The sequence below is a fragment of the Hoplias malabaricus genome, chromosome 1 (assembly GCF_029633855.1).
Source record: "Hoplias malabaricus isolate fHopMal1 chromosome 1, fHopMal1.hap1, whole genome shotgun sequence".
NCBI classification, from domain to species: Eukaryota; Metazoa; Chordata; class Actinopteri; order Characiformes; family Erythrinidae; genus Hoplias; species Hoplias malabaricus.
The window spans coordinates 86051415-86076866 of NC_089800.1; the positions used below are offsets into that span (position 1 = coordinate 86051415).

Sequence of the window (25452 nt, forward strand, 5' to 3'; positions counted from 1 at the left end):
AAGAAACTCCTAAAAACTGAGCTCTTTAGAAAACACCTGCATTAGCCAGTATAACTATCTGATGCGTATAGACATACTCTTTTTATGTTGCATTGTTTTACTGTTTTAATTTTTATATTTTGTACTATCATTGTAAGTCGCTTTGGATAAAAGCGTCTGCTAAATGAAATAAAGTAAAGTAAAGTATGTGAGTGTAAGACAATTAGAGAAGTCAGATACTGGTGTTGGATGATTATTTCTGGACAACAGACACCTCCCAAGGTCACCCTGAAGGAGATGGTGCTCCAGAACTCAAGCAGCTCCACTGCTCCACAGTCCAATGCTGGAGGACTTTACTGCTCTCTAGACGATGCTAAGCACTGATCCTGTGGAATTTAGTCTCGTGCAGGATCCCAATTTATTTAGTTCTTTTAAATGGGGATTTACAAGCTTTGTGCACAGAACTGAACCTGGAATGTCTCCACAATATCGTGAGATGAGTTTTATGGTTATTATCTGATAGAACTCGATGAAATCTATGATTTGGACTTCGAGACACAGGTGCTATATCAGCTTTATATCAATGTTGAAAAAGCTTTCATGTCTGAATAAGTCTGTATAGATATTTACATAGGTTCATCAGTAGTTTAGTAAGGTTTATATATGTGATGTATATGTACGCTGCCCTATAACGTGCTATGATTATTTTCCCAGCTCTGAAATCACTGCTGAGAAATAAACAGTTGACATTCCTCATCCACGATAAGTTAAAATCCTTCAGTTCTTTTTTTCTTTTCCTTTCAAACAAAGCAAGTGTCTAAACATCTTCATGACAGCTCCTGGATCCCTTTGTCTGTGGCAGTGTTTGACAAACGGGAGAAAAGAAGAGGGAACAAAAAGAAATCGTCTGTCTTAGCCCCACTAGATAGCTTATGTGTAATCCCTAATAATATCCATTCCTCTTTAGTCGCTCTGATTGTCAGAATAAACTGTACCTTTCTGTCATTTGAATGGCGATCCAAATCAAAAGGGTACAAATTAAAGGCCTGCTTTTGTCTCCTCTCGGCCGCGGGCACATTCACAGGGAATCCATCCAGGCCAAAAATAAAGCTGGCTCCTTCCATTTCGCCCGCGCCAAAGGAGAACAGTTTGATTAAATAATAGATATGTGTTTAGTGGGCTTTTTCATGCGCTCTGTCATTAAGAAGGATAAGTAGACATCCATGCGACCATAATGAATATAATTAGTACAATGGCTGGTCGTGTCAAATATGACACAGGAAGGGCTGTTATTAACCTCTCTTTTTTTTTTTTTTTTTGTTAGTATTTCTTTATTCTGGGGTTGCCTTTAAAAGAAGGAGAGAGCAGAAGGGATGAATGGGTGATTTGGTCAAAGCGGGACACTTTATGGTGTCAGCAGGCATCAAACGAACTCATGATATTTCCCATATTTCTTAAAAGATGTGTATTTCAGGCCCATGTCGCCCAGTTTTAATCGGTAATCAAATGAGGTTATCACATTTAAATTGGAATTCCATGAGTTTCCTCCCTTTCTGCATCATTAATCAGTTACGATGTGAACGCAGCCATTGAGCATAGGTTTGGTTTGGTGTGAAACGCTTCATTCCAGGGCTGTTTACTGTGGTGATGATTACTGTGGAAGAATTTAGTTTGCAAAAGCTCTCACAAAGACAATTACCACAGTTATTGTACTTATTTAGATAAACAAATAATAATAATTATATTCATATAAAACCTATGTAATTCATTTATTATCTGTAACCTTTATCCAGTTCAGGGTCACGGTGGGTCCAGAGCCTACCTGGAATCATTGGGCGCAAGGCAGGAATACACCCTGGAGGGGGGGCCAGTCCTTCACAGGGCAACACAGACACACACACATTCACTCACACACTCACACGTTGGTAGGTGGATTGGCGACTCAAAAGTGTCCGTAGGTGTGAATGTATGTGTGTGTTGCCCTGTGAAGCACTGGCGCCCCCTCCAGGGTGTATTCCCGCCTTGCGCCCAACGATTCCAGGTAGGCTCTGGATCCACCGCAACCCTGAACTGGATATGGGTTACAGATAATGAATGAATGAATGAAATTAAAGGGCAAGGAAAGAAAAGGATTTTGTGTTTTATGAACAAATTTTTCTGAGATGGAGGAAAGACAGCTTATCCACATGGCCCTGCTCTCTGCTTAAAGTAGATATTCATCTTTCTGTTAATCACATCCTTTTTTTTTTTTAGAACTGTTTAGTTTTAAATCAAAACCATAAATACTGTCACACTGCAGTCGCCTTGTTTAAGTATGGTTCCCACTGGAATACCTTAACGTTTGTCACCGTTCATAGACTATTTTTGGTCTGTCCCCATTCCTGCTTATTACAGTGGAAATATGCGGAGTTATCACGGAGTCTCTCGGTCAGCCTCTGTGTTTAGGTTCTCCTCCATATTGCCTCCATGTGGCAGATTGGATGGGGCAGAATCACATGACTACAGTGTGGTAGTGTGGTTTTAAGGGGACGTTACATAAACACACAGTAGGGACATATTTACAGAATTAACAGTAAAAACTATGAACAGAATTAAAAGAAAAATAACAGCAAGATTACACAGATTAGAAGTCCTGATTTTGATTCATTTCGTGTTTTGATTCCCATGCTAGTCAAGCTTTTTTAAAGTCTCATTAAAACAGCGTCATTTTAAAAAGGGACTATATAAAAATAAAATAAACCGTGATAATGGGAGTTAGCATTGGCTCCTACTGAATGTTGCTGGTTACTTTTACAGCCCCTGTGTCTGCGCTGGTGATGGCTGGTGATGTGTGTGGGTGTTGATGTGCAACAAACACACTGTAAATATTGCATGGAGTGGTGTTGTTTAAAGTTATTTAGTTGGAGTTTTGAATGAAAGTGGGTTTGTGTGTGAGTCTAATGAGAGGGGATGAGTAGCGTGGTGTTGGATGTGTTCTGCTACACAGCGTCTCCCTCATGTCCTCTGCCGTCTCTGTCTTTGTGTGGATCCTAATCACGCTTCACGAGTGCCACTGCTAATGTGCTCTGGAGAGTCAATCTCTCGCTTCTGCTGCATGGATGACACTTAAAGCTCATGGAACGACACACGTTCACCATCCGTAACCACATCCATGGCTCCTGAGAAGTGGAGCAGGATTCCTTATGTTTTTGCATAAAAAATCATGATTTTGTGTAAAACGTACTTAACCTCTTAAAGAGCCTGTATCATTATAACAGGAATTTTCCTCACATTGTTTCTTTAAAAGTATAACATCCTTTATTATAGGATTTAAACATTGTTTGGGGCGTCACGGTGGTGCAGCAGGTAGTGTCGCTGTCACAGCTCCAGGGACCTGGAGGTTGTGGGTTCAAGTCCTGCTTCAGGTGACTGTCTGTGAGGAGTGTGGTGTGTTCTCCCTGTGTCTGTGTGGGTTTCCTCCGGGTGACTGTCTGTAAGGAGTGTGGTGTGTTCTCCCTGTGTCTGTGTGGGTTTCCTCCGGGTGACTGTCTGTGAGGAGTGTGGTGTGTTCTCCCTGTGTCTGTGTGGGTTTCCTCCTGGTGACTATCTGTGAGGAGTGTGGTGTGTTCTCCCTGTGTCTGCGTGGGTTTCCTCCGGGTGACTGTCTGTGAGGAGTGTGGTGTGTTCTCCCTGTGTCTGTGTGGGTTTCCTCCTGGTGACTATCTGTGAGGAGTGTGGTGTGTTCTCCCTGTGTCTGTGTGGGTTTCCTCCTGGTGACTATCTGTGAGGAGTGTGGTGTGTTCTCCCTGTGTCTGCATGGGTTTCCTCCGGGTGACTGTCTGTGAGGAGTGTGGTGTGTTCTCCCTGTGTCTGTGTGGGTTTCCTCAGGGTGACTGTCTGTGAGGAGTGTGGTGTGTTCTCTCTGTGTCTGTGTGGGTTTCCTCTGGGTGACTGTCTGTGAGGAGTGTGGTGTGTTCTCTCTGTGTCTGAGTGGGTTTCCTCCTGGTGTCTATCTGTGAGGAGTGTGGTGTGTTCTCCCTGTGTCTGAATGGGTTTCCTCCGGGAGACTGTCTGTGAGGAGACTGGTGTGTTCTCCCTGTGTCTGGACTGGCGACTCAAAAGTGTTCGTAGGTGTGAGTGTGTGAGTGAATGTGTGTATGTTTCCCTGTGAAGGACTGGCGCCCCCTCCATGGTGTATTCTCACCTTGCGCCCAATGATTCCAGATAGGCTCTGGACCAACCACGACCCTGAATTGGATAAGGGTTACATATAATGAATGAATGAATGAATAAACATTGTTTGCAAATGTATGCCCTGGTCTAGAGCTTTCATGTGAGGAAACTAAATGATACAAAAACATAGCCCAAAAAATAAAGAAAATGTGTGTTTGTAGATTATTTCTTTCTTGTAACAGTGCTTCTTGGCAATAAATCTTACAACGTGGGAAAGCCTGTTAAATTCCCCTTTAAATGGCCACATTTGTAAGGAACATGTATTTATGGGATGAGGAGTAAAGCTGAGTATGTGGGTTTCGTCCATTAAAAATTTGCCAAATCCTCTATGCCATTGCCAAACAGCTTATTTTGTGTGATGGTGTGGGGCGGCATCTCCCTCCCTGGAAAAACAAGTCATCATTGGAGGCAATCTCAATGCAGAGAGATATCGAGATGAAATTCTGCATCCAGCGGCAACCCCATATCTCCACAGTCTGGGACCAAACTCTATCCTCCAAGATGACAATGTTCGCCCCCACAGAGTAGGGATTTTTTAGAGACTACCTCCTCAAATGTACTCCCAGACTGTGGGAGTGGAGAGGATGGAATGGCCTGCCAGCGTCCTGACCTCAACCCCATTGAACACTTGTGGGATCAGCTTGGGCGTGCTGTTGGTGCCAGAGTGACCACCACACACCAAATGAGTCAATGGTAGAATAAAGTGTTTGGCTTTGGCAGAGAAGATTTGACAATTTTTTCATGGGCGCAACCCACATACTCAGCTCTACTGCTCATCCCACAAATGCATGTTCCTTACAAATGTAACACCATTTAAAAGGGAAATTAACAGGCTTTCCCATGGTATAAGATTTGTTGCCAAGAAGCATTGTTACAAGAAAGAAACCAAACACAAGTTTCCTTACTTTTTGTGCTATGTTTAGTTTGCTTTGTGTTTGTCACTCAAGGCTGGTTCATAGTCCACACCGACGTGGCATTGCATGTGCAACGTAGCGCTGGACTGTCTGCAATGTCTCATGTTCGTAGTTCTGGTGTCACGTTTCTTGGTGGCAGCATATTTCTACACCCAAGCTGGGGTGGAGCTGTAGTGTGGCTGGAAGATGCTCTTGCCAGCACAGTAGAAACGATAAACAAAGCAAAGCCCCTGTATAACCACACACAGATCACACACACTGTCTACACTGTAGATAATATAGTAAAAAACACATCTATTAAAATAATCAATGCATCAAGAGATGGACATATTGGTACATGCACTCATAAAAGAATAAAGATGCCTTCAATAATGACATCTCCGCTCACATTGTCAAGGGCATTATCGAAAGAACATTTTCTGTCGTGTACTGGCCTTGTGCCATGGCTCGACACAGTCACTTCAAATCTGTAATATATTTGTGCTTTTATTAGTGCATTGATGACTGAGCAGTGTTGTTTAATTTTTCATGTGGTACCTGCCTGGACATTTCAGCTACAATGATGTCATTTTGGCTGTGTGCCCCTTGGCCCCTTGGCACAATCGTGTTAATTATGAACCAGCCTTAACGGTGTGATTATACACGTCAGATTTGGTTTGATTAAAACAGTGTGGGTGCTCTGTTAGTGCGGTTTGTTAGAGTAAGTCTGAACACTTCCTTTCATGCGTCTTGTTCCATTTCTAAATTAACTCTGCTGCGGTTTGCTTCATGTATGAACACAGTATAAACCACAGGCGTCAAAACGAACTGAACACAGTACATGAAGTCACAGGATGCAGTAGGATGACTGTTGAAAACAACAGCGAACATTCTCTGATTTGGGCAGAGCAGGGAATTCTGGTGGTTTTTTGACACTTTTATCCATTTTACCAGCTCTTGCTCTGTTTGCATTTGGTAAAAAATACCACCAGGTACACATTCCCAATAAGTCCATTAAGCCCAGTGTGGGGCAGTATTCTGATCACTGGCTCACAAAACACACCATACCTCACTCATCACTTTTTGGTTTTGTATGTGAATGGGTCATTTACATATTTTAGTCTTAAAGATAGTAAAAGCAGTCTGTTTAAAGCTGGAAAATTCATTCATTCATACATTATCTGTAACCTTTATCCAGTTCAGGGTCGCGGTGGGTCCAGAGCCTACCTGGAATCATTGGACGCAAGGCAGGAATACACCCTGGAGGGGGCGCCTGTCCTTCACAGGGCAACACAGACACACACATTCACTCACACCTACGGACACTTTGGAGTCACCAATCCACCTACCAACGTGTGTTTTTGGACTCTGGGAGGAAACCGGAGCACCCGGAGGAAACCCACCACACTCCTCACAGGAGAACACACCACACTCCTCACAGACAGTCACCCGGAGGAAACCCACGCAGACACAGAGAGAACACACCACACTCCTCACAGACAGTCACCCGGAGCGGGAATCGAACCCACAACCTCCAGGTCCCTGGAGCCGTGTGACTGCGACACTAACCTGCTGCACCACCGTGCCGCTAATTACAGCTATTGCTGGTTCATAAAATCACATGTAGCCTTTACAAAATGTAAAATTAGGTAAGGAATTTAGCATATTAGTAAGACATGGATTTTTTAATAAAGTGATTTTTTAGCCAAAATGTAAATGTAGTCAGAAAAGCCAAGAGCCAGTTTAAAAACGTAACACACTTGTCCTAAGTGCCAAATCAAGTCTTCTCAAATGGACTGTTCTTTGATACCACATTTTCCCGTGATCATAAACAAAACTGTGGAGTACCACTTTGAGTAAGACTGAGGTTAAATTTCATTTGCAGCCCTTTTTGAGAACACTGGACACACTGGACCTCAGCAGGAACAACCTGGAGAACCAAGGGATCCACACAATGAAGGAGTCTCTGATGATGAACCGCTCCCTGACGCGACTCAGTCTGACGTCAGTGGGAATCACGTGTGAAGGTAAGGCCCTGGTGACCCAAAAATTCACCTAGGCTTTGGTCTGAAGGACTAGAGTGAGACTCACTGCTCTGTCCACTTAGCTCGGATGTGTGTCCCTTGTGACAGGTGCGGTGGTGTTGGCTGAGATTTTGGCGGAAAGTCGTGTGCTCCACACTCTGGATGTGAAGCAGAACAGCATTCTCACTGGAGGCCTGATGGCTCTGGCCCTGGCTCTGAGGATCAACCGAACTCTGCTACAGTTAGACCTGGACCAGAACCCCAAAGAGGAGAAGGTCAGTGGATATATTCCCTTTCAGGAGGGATTTCTCGGCCACTCGTTCATGTCTATATATACAATCTGTTCCTCTGGCAATGGGCATCCCAAGACGTATGAATGCATTTACAGCATATTTGCAGTGGTTGTGTTTAAATAAGATATTAAAGCAGTGGTTCTTTGGAAGAACAAATGAATCCACATTTTTCCCATTAATATAAGAGTAGTCTGAGCTTTGCTTCTTTAGTTTTGCACTACGATGTCAGTGTAGCTAACAAATAGCATGGAAGCTTACAGCCACTCAATAGCTTTGTGTAGTCTGTGAGCTGAGATCATCGCACACTTGCCTCAAGCCATGTGGAGTGGTTAAGCATCTCAGATAGATTGTTTATACGGTTTCTGGGACTACATGACACACTTTTATTGCTTTAAATTTAAAAGCACATTAACACAGTTATAAAACGGCAAAGTAGGCTGCCTCCAAGCCTAGAGACTGTACTTCTGTCCATGTTTACAGATAACAGAATGTTCTACAGGGTCAGAAACCACATAACCGAGCCTACACAGTGGTCACTGGGCTGGACGTGTTTCAGTTCTGGATCAGTCGAACACGTTTTTTCTCTTTCAGAGCGATCACTCATGCGAGTGGTAGACAGCAGCAATATGTGGCTTCTTCCAAACCAGAAAAATGCTACTTAGAGCTCCTTCAAGTCTCAGAGCTTATACACTCGCTCCAGGCTAGTGCTCTCTGTGCCAAAGTGTACTGCCCCAGCTTACTCACAGATAGACGCCCAGAGACTTTGGCGGTTGTTGGATTTTTCCAAGGTGCCATTTCTAATATGACTGTGAGAAAGCCCTGAAAAAATGACGCCACAGCTCTAATGCATGCCCCTGCTCGATTAGGAAAAAATAAAAAATAATTAAGCTCAGTTGCCATCTGTTTGTCATGATTTTATCTCCTCAAACTTATTTGCATATTAAAGCATTCATTAAATTCTCTAAGGAAAGTAATGCTAACTTTTAAATTCACTCCAAAGCCAGGTCTCGTTTGGAGCTGAACTTGTTTCACTCCTGATTTCTCATTCTCATTGTTAAAAACAAAGGTGCTTTGCAAAAAGTACCACTTTTCCATGGATGGTTCTTTAGAGAAACCATTTTGCACATGATAGATATTGGTGGAAAGAGCCTTCACACAATAGTGTTTCTAAGGAGGACACTTACATTAGCATAGCACCTAAATATTAGCATTTATTCCTGCTTAAGGAACCAAGAGGTTATAGATGAGTTATAGAAAAGGCGAATGTTATATGAAGAACCATCAAAACTCAAAGAAATATCCATGGTTTCTCTCTATAGTGCAGAACCTCATATATAGTTTTCCAAAGAAATGTTTATAAAGTGGCTCTTTTATAATCTCTCAAATGGTTATGTGTCAAAGATGTTTTTTAGCTTTACATAGAGACTTTTTTTACCTAAGATTGCACGGCTCAAAGAGCCATATATACAATACAGACAGATACAAACTGTACAGAGATTTCCCTTCTTCGGGCTTCATAGATAAGCAGTCTGGAAATGTGGCATGTGTCTTTCATAAGTGCGCTGTATTTAAACTCAACAGAAACCCAGCACCATATTATTAACATTTCTACTGTGATAGATTACAGCAGGGTGATATTTAACCGATTAGAAAGAGGCATATTTTAGTGTGGCTGTGTGCGGTGGAGACACTGCTGGGATTTGTCTAGGCCAGGCACAATGTGGCAGGAGGAGTGACAATTGTATTAAAAAGAAAATCTTTCCATCAGAAATCAGCGGGTGGTCAGATCAAGTGTTCTGATTCAGTCTCGTGGAATTCCCTGGGCCTGTGAAAAGTGAAAATTTCATTTTTCAAAAGAAAAGAGTGTGTGTGTGTGTGTGTGTGTGTGTGTGCGGGAGGGTGTGTGCATGTGCGGTGCAATTTCGCATGCGCATATTTAAAAGGGAAGGAAGGTGGCAGGGAGAAAATGTCGGTCCTTGGGTCTTTGTTTACAGCGTCTGATTTGGCATGTCTGTTGATGCTCTGCATCATTTGATCATTGGCCTATTTGGCGTTAATTATTAATTATTTACCCATCTAAAATATTCATAGACCGAGCCTTATGAAACACGGGATTCCAAGGGCAAGCTATCAGTGGCTGTAGCAAGGTAGCGGTGTTTATTTTTCTTATCAGACGCCGTTGTCGACCTGATGAGCGAACCGTATTCATGAAGATCGTTTAAGGCCGTGATTTTATTTCCATGTTACTGAATGTGCATTTGTTTGTTTGTTTGTTTGTTTGCTTCTCAAATATTAGCTTGGAGCTGGTCAATGTCAACGCGCTCTTCTTGTGGAACGTAAGTTTACAGTGATGCGATCTAATCGTCTAATCGCGGTGTTTGCTGACAGACGTGGTCACTGTGCAGAACGCTGAGAGATCGCTGTGAGCATCGTTAAATACAGGTGGAGCTGTGGAGAGGAAAAAAGGCCTCAGAGGCCAAGCATGGTGTAGAGACAAGAGGAGAATGGGGGGCTTTAACGCTTGTATTTAAAGCAACACTAGGTAGTATTTTCCACTAAGAATTACAGCTTCAAAATCATTGTGATGCTTCACTGAGCTGTAATAGGAAGAATAAAGCCACTCTGCCTTTCTACTCTGGAGGGTAAATGTACCCTCAGAAACTAAACACAGACTGAAAGTGCTACAAAACTAAACAACACAAGTTACAAATGAGTTTCTGTGGTAATTCAAACAGTGAATAAAAATTCACAGACAAGTTACGCTTCAGCCGCTTACAAACAATGTCACGCCCTTGTCCTGTCGTGTCTGTTTTCCCTGCCATGTGCTCACTTAGCACATGGCTCTGTTTGTTATTGTTCATGTCTCCACCCTAGTCCTGCCTCTGTCCCGTTATTGTCTCCAGGTGTTCCTCGTTTGTCTTGTCCTGATATACCCTTGTAGTTTGAGTGCTCCTTGGCTTTTCTCTGTCTGCCCTAGTTTAACTATGTTTTATTAAGAAATAAAAAAAATTGTGTGGTTTGAGACTAAACTTTTAAGGAGTTGTTTAGATCAGAAATTGAAGTTGGGGCGGACTTTTGATAAGTCTGAGGCTGGTGTTTGGTGGGGTTGAGGAAGTCTGAGGTCAGAATTCTTTTTTGAAGTTTGAAGTTAGAGCTCAGTCAAATCAACCAAACTTTAATTACATAGTGCTTGTCACATACGAAAGCCGTCACAAAGCAGAGTTGCAGAGATCCGGGTCCGAGCCTCCTATAAACAAGCCAAAGGCGATGGTGTCAAGGCAAAACAAGGAAGAAATCTTTAGAGCAGGGGTGCCCAACTCCAGTCCTGGAGGGCCGGTATCCAGCAAATTTTGGTTATACCTCTGCTCACACACACCTGACTCAACTCATCTGTTAACTGCCAGGTTTAAGGGGTGTGTTCTAGCAGAGCAATCACCAAACTTTGCTGGATACCGGCCCTCCAGGACTGGAGTTGCGCACCCCTGCTTTAGAGGAACCAAGACTCATAACAGGAATCCACCTTCCTCTTGAGGTGGGAGTCTGATGACATTTGAAACTGACGTTTAAAGGGGCTTTAAGGGATTTTTAGGCTGGAGTGTGAGCAGATTTGAGGTTAGATCTTGAAGGAGAAGGATTGAGGTTGGAAGTTGAGGACATTTGAAGGAGCTGAAGTCGGACTTGGAGGGAGTTTGAGGCTAGAGTTTGAGGTTTAAGAGTTTGAGGTGGGTGTTTGAGAGGTTTGATGTTGGAGTTTGAAGTCAGAGGCTAGGTTCAGCGAGGTTGAACGTGGGTTTCCTCCGGGTGACTGTCTGTGAGGAGTGTGGTGTGTTCTCTCTGTGTCTGCGTGGGTTTCCTCCGGGTGACTGTCTGTGAGGAGTGTGGTGTGTTTTCCCTGTGTCTGCATGGGTTTCCTCCGGGTGACTGTCTGTGAGAAGTGTGGTGTGTTCTCCGTGTCTGCGTGGGTTTCTTCTGGGTGCTCCTGTTTCCTCCCAAAGTCCAAAAACACACATTGGTAGGTGGATTAACGACTCAAAAAGTGTCTGTAGGTGTGAGTGAATGTGTCTGTGTTGCCCTGTGAAGGACTGGCGCCCCCTCCAGGGTGTATTCCTGCCTTGCGCCCAATAATTCCAGGTAGGCTCTGGACCCACCGCGACCCTGAACTGGATAAGGGTTACAGATAATGAATGAATGAGTGAAAGCACAGAAAATATCAGTGCTCTATTGCAGCACAAGCACAAATCTGGACAATAAATAGTGCCCAGAGTGTCCACAGTGCTCATACTTCTGAAACCCTACGCACTACTGAAGTAAAGAGCAGCTAAAGTTTTTACTAATCTAACTTTAAGATATTTTTTTTGGCATTAGTGAGTCATGTGCTGTTCCCAGTTAGCACACGTAACGTGCATGAGAAAACTGACAGCAGCATGCACCATATCATAGTGATACTTCCCCAGAACCTTATCCTGTCAAATTCACACCGTTCCGGGGCATGAAAACAGCATCCTGGTATAAAAAAAACAAGCTCTCGGATTCATGTCAAAATGTGTTCATCATAACTAGCCCCCCAAAACTGTTCTCACCTCCTTTTTTTTTCTCTTTCTGCTGCATTTCAATTTGCGAGCGCTCTCTCAGTTCGCTTATGTGTTTGCATCACTCCTTGTTAAAGCAGTCTGGATGGGAGTTGTACTTTTTGAGGCTGGAATATGTGGTGTATTATTTTGCGTGCGCAGATGGACCGCTAGGAATCTCTCCAAAGACTAAATCCCAGATAACCGTGATGCGGTCGCTCTTTGAATCTGACACTTCATAAACTTTATTCCCAACTCTCTCTGTAACTTAAGAGAGGGAAATTGTCTTCAGCATTTGAAATATGTCTCTTTCTGTGTGTGTGTGTGTTGTGTGTGTGTGTGTGGCTCGCTCATATCCTCGATCCAAACAGTCTTGCTCGGTTCCTGATGTATTTTCAGGGGCAAAACAGGCATATTTGCCAGCTGTGTAATTTACTGTGGCGCTCATTTGCATATTAAAGCATTAATTAGCCCCTCTGAGCACGAGAGTGTGTATAGTGTAATGATTGGACGTGTAGAGGGGGGACAGTGGGTGTTTGGGTCTGGGGGGCGGCCGAGGGGAGTGTGTCTCTGGGTGCTGTTTGTTGACCATGCGGCGCGTGCTTGTCTGCTTTGTTTTATTTTTTTTTTTGTTTTTTTCTCCTCCGCCGGAGAGAGAGGGAGGGAGGGAGGGGGGTGGTGAGGGGAGGTTGCGTTGCTCAGTTTTCCAGCTTTTTCCGGACTCTTTGATGTGTCACACTTGATCTGTCTCCCTGTCATTTTAATAGCTCTACTTTCCCCCCATCAGTGCAGTCAGAGGTGTGACCTACAGTTTCGCAGGAAGGAGGTTTCTTTTTTTCCTCTTCTTCTTCTTTTTCATTTGATGGTGATGGAGAAGGGGAGAAGGGGGAAGGGAGAGAGAGAGAGAGAGAGAGAGAGAGAGAGGGTGAAAGGAGGTGGGAGAAAGTATGAAAGACAAACTGACATGCAGAAACCAAGGCCTAAGACACAGATATGTTTTAGAAATACATTACAGTCATAAGTCAGATACCACCATGACTGAACCCCTCTGTATGTCTATTAATAGTTGTACCAATATGTGTTGGTCATTATTATGAATAATAAATAGGTAATTCCTATAAATATAATTGCATTTATATGGAGTACATGCACTAATTGTTCAAAATAAATAACAAATATCATTGTTATATATTGATATCAGTTTTCCTTGAATGTTATATGTCTAATTATAATTATATTAATGAGAGGGAACATTAGTGGCGAAGCTGATGAGACTCTGGGAGCTGGGCAGTCGTCTCCCGCTCCCGGATGTGGTTGAGACTGTGTTTCTGTGTGTTTTATTGAGAACTTTCTCACTGCTTTTAACTCTGTCCAACAACTAACACACGAACAGAGATCTCCCCCAGAAAAATGAAATAAACCATTACATCCATTACATACATGGATAAGAGCTTTAGGCCAACTCCACATCCTTTCAGACCCAGGATTGAGCACTCTTCTCACTGTGAGAGTTCTATTCAGCAGATTTACTAAACATACAGACAGCATTTCAGCACTTTGCAACAGTTGAGGTAGAAACACACAGGCCTATATTTTAAAAAGAATCTAATTCAGTTTAATTTCATAGCTTTTAAGAATGGTTGTATTATACAATACATATCTGTTGACTAGGTATAATGTGTATTTTAACTGTATCTGTGAGGGTTTCCTTAATGTGCTCCTGTTTTCTCCGACATTCCAAAACACATCGGAAGGTGGACAGGCTGTGTGAAACTGTCCACATGTGTGAGTGACTGGGTGAGTGTGTGAAACTGTCCACATGTGTGAGTGACTGGGTGAGTGTGTGAAATTGTCCACATGTGTGAGTGACTGGGTGAGTGTGTGAAACTGTCCACATATGTAAGTGTCTGGGTGAGTGTGTGAAACTGTCCACATGTGTGAGTGACTGGGTGAGTGTGTGAAATTGTCCACATGTGTGAGTGACTGGGTGAGTGTGTGAAACTGTCCACATATGTAAGTGTCTGGGTGAGTGTGTGAAACTGTCCACATGTGTGAGTTACTGGGTGAGTGTGTGAAATTGTCCAAATGTGTGAGTGACTGGGTGAGTGTGTGAAACTGCCCAAATGTGTGAGTGACTGAGTGAGTGTGTGAAACTGTCCAAATGTGTGAGTGACTGGGTGAATGTGTGAAACTGTCCAAATGTGTGAGTGACTGGGTGAGTGTGTGAAACTGTCCAAATGTGTGAGTGACTGGGTGAGGGTGTGAAACTGTCCAAATGTGTGAGTGACTGGGTGAACGTGTGAAACTGTCCAAATGTGTGAGTGACTGGGTGAATGTGTGAAACTGTCCAAATGTGTGAGTGACTGGGTGAATGTGTGAAACTGTCCAAATGTGTGAGTGACTGAGTGAGTGTGTGAAACTGTCCAAATGTGTGAGTGACTGGGTGAATGTGTGAAACTGTCCAAATGTGTGAGTGACTGGGTGAATGTGTGAAACTGTCCAAATGTGTGAGTGACTGGGTGAGTGTGTGAAACTGTCCAAATGTGTGAGTGACTGAGTGAGTGTGTGAAACTGTCCAAATGTGTGAGTGACTAAGTGAGTGTGTGAAACTGTACAAATGTGTGAGTGACTGGGTGAGTGTGTGAAACTGTCCACATGTGTGAGTTACTGGGTGAGTGTGTGAAATTGTCCAAATGTGTGAGTGACTGGGTGAGTGTGTGAAACTGCCCAAATGTGTGAGTGACTGAGTGAGTGTGTGAAACTGTCCAAATGTGTGAGTGACTGGGTGAATGTGTGAAACTGTCCAAATGTGTGAGTGACTGGGTGAGTGTGTGAAACTGTCCAAATGTGTGAGTGACTGGGTGAGGGTGTGAAACTGTCCAAATGTGTGAGTGACTGGGTGAACGTGTGAAACTGTCCAAATGTGTGAGTGACTGGGTGAATGTGTGAAACTGTCCAAATGTGTGAGTGACTGGGTGAATGTGTGAAACTGTCCAAATGTGTGAGTGACTGAGTGAGTGTGTGAAACTGTCCAAATGTGTGAGTGACTGGGTGAATGTGTGAAACTGTCCAAATGTGTGTGACTGGGTGAATGTGTGAAACTGTCCAAATGTGTGAGTGACTGGGTGAATGTGTGAAACTGTCCAAATGTGTGAGTGACTGAGTGAGTGTGTGAAACTGTCCAAATGTGTGAGTGACTAAGTGAGTGTGTGAAACTGTACAAATGTGTGAGTGACTGGGTGAGTGTGTGAAATTGTCCAAATGTGTGAGTGACTGGGTGAGTGTGTGAAATTGTCCAAATGTGTGAGTGACTGGGTGAATGTGTGAAATTGTCCAAATGTGTGAGTGACTGGGTGAATGTGTGAAATTGTCCAAATGTGTGAGTGACTGGGTGAATGTGTGAAAATGTCCAAATGTGTGAGTGACTGGGTGAGTGTGTGAAACTGTCCAAATGTGTGAGTGACTGGGTGAGGGTGTGAAATTGTCCAAATGTGTGAGTGACTAAGTGAGTGTGTGAAACTGTACAAATGTGTGAGTGACTGGGTGAGTGTGTGAAATTGTCCAAATGTGTGAGTGACTGGGTGAGTGTGTGAAACTGTCCAAATGTGTGAGTGACTGGGTGAGTGTGTAAAACTGTCCACATGTGTGAGTGACTGGGTGAGTGTGTGAAATTGTCCAAATGTGTGAGTGACTGGGTGAATGTGTGAAATTGTCCAAATGTGTGAGTGACTGGGTGAATGTGTGAAATTGTCCAAATGTGTGAGTGACTGGGTGAGTGTGTGAAACTGTCCACATGTGTGAGTGACTGGGTGAGTGTGTGAAACTGTCCAAATGTGTGAGTGACTGGGTGAATGATTGAAATTGTCCAAATGTGTGAGTGACTAAGTGAGTGTGTGAAACTGTACAAATGTGTGAGTGACTGGGTGAATGTGTGAAATTGTCCAAATGTGTGAGTGACTGGGTGAATGTGTGAAAATGTCCAAATGTGTGAGTGACTGGGTGAATGTGTGAAATTGTCCAAATGTGTGAGTGACTGGGTGAGTGTGTGAAACTGTCCAAATGTGTGACTGACTGGGTGAGTGTGTGAAATTGTCCAAATGTGTGAGTGACTGGGTGAGTGTGTGAAACTGTCCAAATGTGTGAGTGAGTGAGTGAGTGACTGGGTGAGTGTGTGTTATTCTCCACAGGAGTGAGTATGTTAGTGACTGGGTGAGTGTGTGAGTGACTGGTTGAGTCTGTAAGTGACTGGGTGAGTGTGTGAGTGACTGGGTGAGTGTGTGATGCCCTGTGTTGGGCTGGTGCCCTGTCCAGGGTCTGCTCCTGCCTTAGGTGTGATGATCCCAAATAGTCTTCAATTCCACTGTGACTCTGATCAGAATGAAGTGGTTACCAAAACTGAATGAATGAGTGACATTGTATGAATTGTAATTGGCTGATTATAGAACTGTGTTCTGGAGCTCTGCACTTAGTGTGAAAGTTCACCAATTGTTTTCCATATTGTGGATTATCATGAAAATCTGGGAATGTATTGAATGGCTGTTTTTATGATGTATAAAGAGATGTGTACATGTTGAAATAGAATATAAACCGGGAAAAGAGCTATTATCTCTTTAAACATTTGCTCTTACAGTTTCTGTTGGACTGTTTCCAGAGCCTTTTTGATACAATGTGATTTCTCTCTCTCTCTCTCTCTCTCTCTCTCTCTCTCTCTCTCTCTCTCTCTCTCACTCTCCACTCTCCACTCTCTCCCCTCCGTTTCCTCTTACGTCCTCTGCTGGAAATGGCCCGTTGGATGAGTTGGTCCATCAGAATTTTTTGTATTTCCCTTTGGGCATGTCCTCCAACTCCACGCTTAAACGCACGCTTTGAGTGGCCAGTCACCCGCGCTGAGACTCATCTGAATATCATGAAGCCCTCGAGTCTCGCTGCCTTTATCAGGGGGCTTCATCCACAGAAAAACCCAGAAACCTTCCTTTCCCTTTCAAATAACGGTGGTGAGGCAGCAACAGCATGAATCTCTGCGTATGAATATGGATATTTTATTAAAAGTGTGGGTGCCCATCTCTGTCTGTCAGCCAACGTCTGGCTCCCAGACCAACCTCTCTCTCTCTCTCTCTCTCTCTCTCTCTCTCTGAGTTCATACTTTCATACATTAATTTACTCTGGAAGAAAGAGGATAGAGACTGATTTGAAAGGTAAGAAACATATTCAGCTTTTATTTTAACTCCTCTTTGCACTTTTAAAATTCTATATATTTATATGAATTCATTAATTGTTTATTGTCTGGAGCCTACCCGGAAATTCAGTCACACACTCACACCTACGGACACTTTTGAGTTAACAATCTACCTACCAACGTGTGTTTTTGGAGCGTGGGAAGAAACCGGAGGAAACCCACGCAGACACAGGGAGAACACACCACACTCCTCACAGATAGTCACCCGGAGGAAACCCACGCAGACACAGGGAGAACACACCACACTCCTCACAGACAGTCACCCGGAGGAAACCCACGCAGACACAGAGAGAACACACCACACTCCTCACGGACAGTCACCCGGAGGAAACCTACGCAGACACAGGGAGAACACACCACACTCCTCACAGATAGCCACCTGGAGGAAACCTACGCAGACACAGGGAGAACACACCACACTCCTCACAGATAGTCACCTGGAGGAAACCTACGGAGACACAGGGAGAACACACCACACTCCTCACAGATAGTCACCTGGAGGAAACCTACGCAGACACAGGGAGAACACACCACACTCCTCACAGATAGTCACCTGGAGGAAACCTACGCAGACACAGGGTGAACACACCACACTCCTCACAGATATTCACCTGGAGGAAACCTACGCAGACACAGGGAGAACACACCACACTCCTCACAGATAGTCACCTGGAGGAAACCTACGGAGACACAGGGAAAACACACCACACTCCTCACAGACAGTCACCCGGAGCGGGACTCGAACCCACAACCTCCAGGTGTTTTTGATTCTTTTACAAAAATTTCATGATGCTATTAAACAAAGACTTTATAAGAGTCAAGTAAAACCAGTTAAAATTGAACTGCTTGTTTTATTAAAACTGTAAAAAATACAATTTTAATAAATAAATAAATAAATAAATAAAGTTAAATATATAAATAATAAAACTTGAAGAAGACAGACACTTAAACCCTGAGAAATAACCAGTGCTTCATTAATATGATATTCATTAAACCACAGTGGACTTTGTGAAAGCAGATTTAATGTAGAATTACATCTCAAATAGGACCTTATCTTCAAAAAATGTATTTGTTCTGCGTCATTGTATTAGCTCCTCCTCTGATGGCTGAGGCGTCCCTGGGGATCAGCTGGTCATCTCCTGATGATAGGGACATGTTTGACAGCTTGTCTTTTTGACCCTCAGCCCACCACAAACATTACACTCTGTTCACAGCGAAGCTTAATCACTCTTTGGTGGAGGATGAAGTTTTCAAAAGGTTTATGTTCTTCAAAGAACCATTGACTGAGTGGTTCTTTAGGGAACCGAAATGGCTTTACTCTGAAGAACCTTTATACATCTTCACTTTATAAGTTTAATGTAAACTCCTATGTCTCCTTGATTAAAAATTTGTTCTCAATTATACTATCTCTCTCTCTCTCTCTCTCTCTCTCTCTCTCTCTCTCTGTCTGTCTCTCTCTCTCTCTCTCTCTCTCTCTCTGTCTCTCTCTCTCTCTCTCTCTCTCTCTCTCTCTCTCTATATATATATATATATATATATATATATATATAATACACACACACACACACACAATATTTAACGGAAAGATGCCATTCTGGTTTCAAAAAAAATAGTATGAGTGTGGTGATGGTGGGCACAGCAGATCTGTGCCCGTCCCCCTCGTCCCCTCACCCCCCAGTCCCCCCGTCCCTGTCACACTGGCCCTGGCTGCCTGGGCACCATGGAGTGGAGATAATTGGATTTGTTGTCACCTCCAGTGGCTGCCAGGAGCGGCGTCTGCTCTGTTTAGTGATGAAGACATCAGCGTGACAGCGACCCTCAGAGAGGATCAGCTGCTGCACTGGGCATCACTAATAAAACTCACCAGCACTGTGTCCAGGCAGAAGCAGAGGAGCCAGCTGTTCAAGCCCAGGCCAGGAGAGGAGAGGAGGAGAGGTCAGGAGAGGAGAGGACAGGAGAAGATGAGCGGTCAGGAGAAGCGGGGAGGTGTCCTGAGAGAAGAAGGGAAGAGAGCAGAGAATAGGACAGGAGTGGCCAGGAGAGGATAGGAGGGGACAGGAGGAGCTGGGGCCAGGCCTGGAGCTGAGCCTCTGGTCACTACGCCAGCACCCCTCACTCCACACTCACAGAGGCAGCACAGCTTCACCTCTGGCTCCTCTTCGCTCCAAACTGAGCCAGGTGTTCAACTCAACCCTAATTCATTTTTACAGCTCCTTTCCACTACAAACCCCAATCCAGAAATAAAGACCCAGTGTGTGAAACACACTTTGTGAATTCATTCATTTGCAAAGATACAACTTTTAATGTAGTAAATATGTTAATATTTCATATCTCACACCTGTAGCTAGTCCTACAATAGTCATTTATGTGAAATATTGTCCCAGAAAAGATATTGATAAATGATATTAGTGTCATTTTAAGACCATTTTATTCCACTGATATTAAAAATTAACAAACAAACAAAAACAAAACAAAAAAGTATAAGAATGCAATTATACATCTTCAAAAAAACAATTAACTTAAAACAAAAACTTTTAAACAATCAGATATTAGTGTAAATATACTAAATTTTCATTCATTCATTATCTGTAACCCTTATCCAATTCAGGGTCGCAGTGGGTCCAGAGCCTACATGGAATCATTGGGCACAAGGCAGGAATACACCCTGGAGGGGGCGCCAGTCCTTCACAGGGCAACACACACTCACACACATTCACTCACACACTCACACCTATGGACACTTTTCAGTCGCCAATCCACCTACCAACGTATGTTTTTTGGACTGTGGGAGGAAACCGGAGCACCCGGAGGAAACCCACGCGGACACAGGGAGAACACACCACACTCCTCACAGACAGCCACCCAGAGGAAACCCACGCAGACACAGGGAGAACACACCACACTCCTCACAGACAGTCACCCGGAGGAAACCCACGCAGACACAGAGAGAACACACCACACTCCTCACAGACAGTCACCCGGAGGAAACCCACACAGACACAGGGAGAACACACCACACTCCTCACAGACAGCCACCCAGAGGAAACCCACGCAGACACAGGGAGAACACACCACACTCCTCACAGACAGGCACCCGGAGGAAACCCACGCAGACACAGGGAGAACACACCACACTCCTCACAGACAGTCACCCGGAGGAAACCCACGCAGACACAGGGAGAACACACCACACTCCTCACAGACAGTCACCCGGAGGAAACCCACGCAGACACAGAGAGAACACACCACACTCCTCACAGACAGCCACCCAGAGGAAACCCATGCAGACACAGGGAGAACACACCACACTCCTCACAGACAGTCACCCGGAGGAAACCCACGCAGACACATGGAGAACACACCACACTCCTCACAGACAGTCACCCGGAGCGGGAATCGAACCCACAACTTCCAGGCCCCTAGAGCTGTGTGACTGCAACACTACCTGCTGCACCACCGTGCCACCTATACTAAATATATGAAACCTAATTAAAATAAAAGCACATTTACATTTTTAAATAAACAGACATAACTAGACCAGAGAAAACCAGTGGCTAAAATATTCGTGAGAGTCATCCTTATGTAAACAAATATGCCGTAAACACAATGGGCAATCTTTAGGTCAGCAAAATTCATCAAGGTAATATCCGTATATCATGTGAAAAGTGGGCGGCACGGTGGGGCAGCAGGTAGGTGTCGCAGTCACACAGCTCCGGGGACCTGGAGGTTGGGAGTTCAAGTTCCTCTCCGGGTGTGGTGTGTTCTCTCTGTGTCTGCGTGGGTTTCCTCCGGGTGACTGTCTGTGAGGAGTGTGGTGTGTTCTCTCTGTGTCTGCGTGGGTTTCCTCCGGGTGACTGTCTGTGAGGAGTGTGGTGTGTTCTCCCTGTGTCTGCGTGGGTTTCCTCCGGGTGACTGTCTGTGAGGAGTGTGGTGTGTTCTCCCTGTGTCCACGTGGGTTTCCTCCAGGTGTTCCGGTTTCCTCCCACAGTCCAGGAATAAACATTGGTAGGTGGATTGGCCGCTCAAAAGTGTCCATAGGTGTGAGTGAATGTGTGTGTGTGTGTGTGTCGCCCTGTGAAGGACTGGCGCCCCCACCAGGGTGTGTTACTGCCTTGCGCCCAGTGATTCTGGGTAGGCTCCGGACCCACCGCAACACTGAACTGGATAAGTAGTTACAGAGAATAAATGAATATATGATAAGTCAACAACGTAATTATCATGCACATGATGTAGCTTCAGAATTTATTATTTGAGGTTCTTTTTCTAGAGCCTGAAAAAGCTGAAATCCTAACAACACATTAACTGCTGGATTATATGCTTATTACATTTTTGCCAAAGGTTCGAAGCTTGATCCCTCCCGCCCTGTAAAAGCCAAAGCTCCTGGTTTCTGGAAGGACGTTGATTACATTACCTTGTCATGACCCAACACTGGTGCCTTGTGTTTTCCTCTGTCTGATACTGCTTCCATTGTTGTCTTGTGTTTGTTTTGCCATGTGTTCATGTTATTCCTATCTCGAGCACTTTAAGCCCTGCCCCGTACTAGTAATGTGACCTTTCCCCTGTGTCCAGGTGTTCCTTATGGGCTAGCTTATATATAGATACCCCAGCGGTTGTTCCAGCTTGTCGAATGCGTAGATGTTTTAGTTTGTAAACCGCAAGCTGTCGAGTCTTATTTCCTTTCTACATATTTGTTTTGGCTTTGTACCTTACGAGTTGTAGTTGAATAAATACTTACATCTGCATCTCTCCCTGAAGCCAGCCTCCTGACATGCCTGGTTAAGGTGGTCTGAAATGCTCACACTTCCACCTTTTTTGGAGCATGTTGCAGACAGTGATTTCAGAAAATTTACAAAAGAACGGTGGAGGTGATGAGGTCAGTCGATAAGGTTTTCATTTCAACACAGGTGATATTGGATTTACACATCACTGCTTTCTATTTAGTGACATTTCACATTTTTGGGGACTGCGTTTGTGTTCGTCGGTCTGTGTGTGCCTATATCTCAAGGCAGCTTTATATACAACACAAAGTTTGCCTTGGTTTGTATTGGTTTGGTGAGAGTGACCCGTGTATAAATTGAATCCTTTAAATAGCTGGGGACTGAACCATTTATTTTGTGACTGATGAGCGTTAATGCGTCCTGAACTCCTGAAATGAAAGACGTGCCAGTGTGTTTGTGTGTATGGAGCGTTGGGAGGGCGTGTGTGTGTGTGTGTGTGTGTGTGTGCGCTCTCTGTAGGACATGGCAGACGGTGCTGAGATCAGCTCCAGTGTTGTGGTGATGGAGTGCTGGAGAGAGAGTAACTGATTACCACTGGGGGCTGCTCACCTGCGAGCCCATCATTAGCTCGACCCAAAGCCAAACAGGTGCCATCCTCGTGCCCGCCACACTCTTCTGCAGTGGCACACCGCCCCCGAGCCAGGCATACAGCTGTTTAACCCCTTAAACTGAAAACTGCTTGTACTATGTTCATTGTAAAACTTGTTATTACTCAGTGCATACTATGAATTAGCGCACTGGGAAATTAAGTTATCAGCTGATAGAGTATTGGGAATGACCTTTGCTCTTCACCTGGCATGACGTGGTCCAATCCCTTGCCCAAGCACAAAAACCCCTGTGATTCATCCCTGTGATTATGGGATTCATCTGCAACTATTGGCTTCTTCTGAAATGATTAGATTCCTCTTCAAACTTTAGATTCACCCTCAATCATCAGGTTCATACAGTCATCTGATTTATTCAATTATCTGATTCATGCCGAATCATCAGTTGCATCTGCAGTGACTAATTTAATCTAAAATCATCATTAATCTACAATCAACATATTTATTTTTAATCATCGGATCCATCTGCAATTATCAGATTAAGTGGCAGTCACCAGATTCATCCCGTCAACTGATTTGTCCAATCATCTGATTCTTGTGTAATATTCAAATTCATCAACAATCATCAGATACTTTCAAAATTCTTGTCAATAAATGGGCGCAAGGTGGGAGCACACCCTGGAGGGGGCACTGGTCCTTCGTAGGACGACACACTCTCACACACATGGATACTTTTGAGTTGCCAATCCATCTGCCAAACCCACGCAGTAAACCCTCGCAGACACAGAGAGAACACACCACACTCCTCACAGACAGTCACCCGGAGGAAACCCACGCAGACACAGGGAGAACACACCACACTCCTCACAGACAGTCACCTGGAGGAAACCCACGCAGACACAGGGAGAACACACCTTTTGTCATCCTCTGTCCAGTTAGAGTGTTTGAGGAGGCCCTGAGGCCTCTAGTTAGAGCTCACAGAGATGCTGTTAGTGTATCAGTAATTGGGGAAAACGTGGTTTGTCTGGCCGAGATGTCTTTGTTCCCTGGGGATCAATTACAGAAACACTCATTCAGCTTGCTCTATTCAAATGAACACCATATTCAAAAGAGCCGGCGCCGTTCTCGCTCCTTTAAAGACTGCAATATTACGGAATCAACACTGTCCCCATAAAGACCCCATCAGCCGTAATTTGTACACATTTAAGAAAACACTCAGGGTTTTTTCCATTCCCCTTCTTCATGGTCAAAGCCCTGCGGTGGAATGGGTTGTAATAACTGCGCACTCAGACACAAAGGGTTATTCTTGGAAAAGTATTAGCTGTGGATTTCTTAACAAATGAAAGATGCCCGAACCGTTTTTGTCAATGAGATGTGAGTATGAAGTTTACAGGTCTCTATAGCCTCCTTTTAGGGTTATTATTAGGGCTAGTGTTATTAGCATTAGCATAATGTCTTTGGGACTGAAAAAGGCATAGTTTAGATTGGATGCCCGATATTGTACCTGAAACACTGCTTATAACTTCACCATAACTGGGTGGACTCACCCAATCACATGACATCACAAAAAATACATCACAAACATATTCTGGTTTCTTTATATGTCCTTCACAGACTGGGGAGTATTTTTTTTTTTAATTGTTTTATTTGCAAAAGACATTGAAGAATATTAATTAATATTAATCTTTTTTTAAATGAGGGTATATAGTAATTAAAATGAATGAATGATTATTACACTTATATACTAGGTCTGTTTTGCAAAAACAATTAAGGGGTGTGGGGGGGTGGTCTAACAGAAAATAAACTGTATATTGGAGAATGTTCACCTGGAGAATGTCGGTTTACTGAAGATGTGTGTGATTAGGAGTTCAGGAGTGACCCCAGTTGTACAATCAGCAGGACACTGAGGTAACCCCTCTATTTTTTTATGAGGAAAACCCCTGTGATCCTTTATGACCTCAGAGAATCAGGACTCATCTCAAAGACCTTCAAAGGTCTCACTTCCAAGTACTGGCCCAGCCCAAACCTGCTTAGCCTCAGTGGCTTTGAAAGTTCTGGTGTTGAGGTGCCTTTAAAAGAGTGTGTCCAAATTCAGTGATGTCCTTTGCGTGTGTTTATTTAGATGTGTATTATACAGAAGGCGGTTGAGAGAGCCGAGTTTGAGCAGGTTAAGTGAGCGTCATGACTCATATATATGTGTGTGTGTGTGTGTGTGTGTGAGGGTGCCATTCATGCACTTCCTTGGCCATTAAAGAATGAAATGGGCACTTGTTTAGCGCTAGGAGCGAACGTGTCCTTGTGAAAATAATGAAGAGAAGAAAGAAGTTTTGCGCTGAATGATTCGCCCGGAATAATTTGCTGCCAATAGCCAAGGTGTGCTCTTGCCTTTGCAGCTTGCTTTGAGGTATTTGACACCACTTGGCAACTGAAAAAAAAACACTTGATATGCACACGCAAGGCATTTCACGTGAGGATTTGGTGTTGGAATCTACTCTGAGTAAGGACCAAATATTCACTGTTAAAATCGTTGGTACTTGTGCTGAAATCCAGTGCTGAATTAGAAGATGGATCAGGACCCTGTTATGGACTGGTTCTCCGTTCATGGTGTCCATTTATAAGTGTGAAATGGTTATTAAAAAAGGAATGAATGAATGGTGCTGGATGGGAGCAGTTACTTGGGAACTGAAAGAACACTGCAGGGTATTTTTAGGCCATGAGTAATTTTTTGTTTTTTTGAGCTCTTTTTTCAGATGCAAAGCACTTCACGAAATGTTTAACTCACTCAGCCATGTACTAACATACACTGTAAAAAATATTATTGTTAATTTTACAGTAAAATACTTGCAGCAGAGTTCCCAGCCATTTACCGTAATTTTACAGGAACACTACTGTATTTCAAATTTACAGCATATTACTGTAATTGA

At 43.8% G+C, this 25452-nt stretch overlaps 1 protein-coding gene across 1 annotated transcript in view; it reads left to right on the forward strand.

Moving 5' to 3' along the window:
• Nucleotides 1-25452, forward strand: part of si:dkey-288a3.2 (protein phosphatase 1 regulatory subunit 37) — a 54586-nt gene that overhangs the window by 25006 nt on the left and 4128 nt on the right. The window contains exons 7-9 of the mRNA XM_066656762.1: nucleotides 4758-4855; nucleotides 6970-7111; nucleotides 7217-7383. Of these exons, the coding sequence (XP_066512859.1) occupies nucleotides 4758-4855; nucleotides 6970-7111; nucleotides 7217-7383 (407 nt within the window). The remainder of the gene's footprint in view (nucleotides 1-4757; nucleotides 4856-6969; nucleotides 7112-7216; nucleotides 7384-25452) is intronic.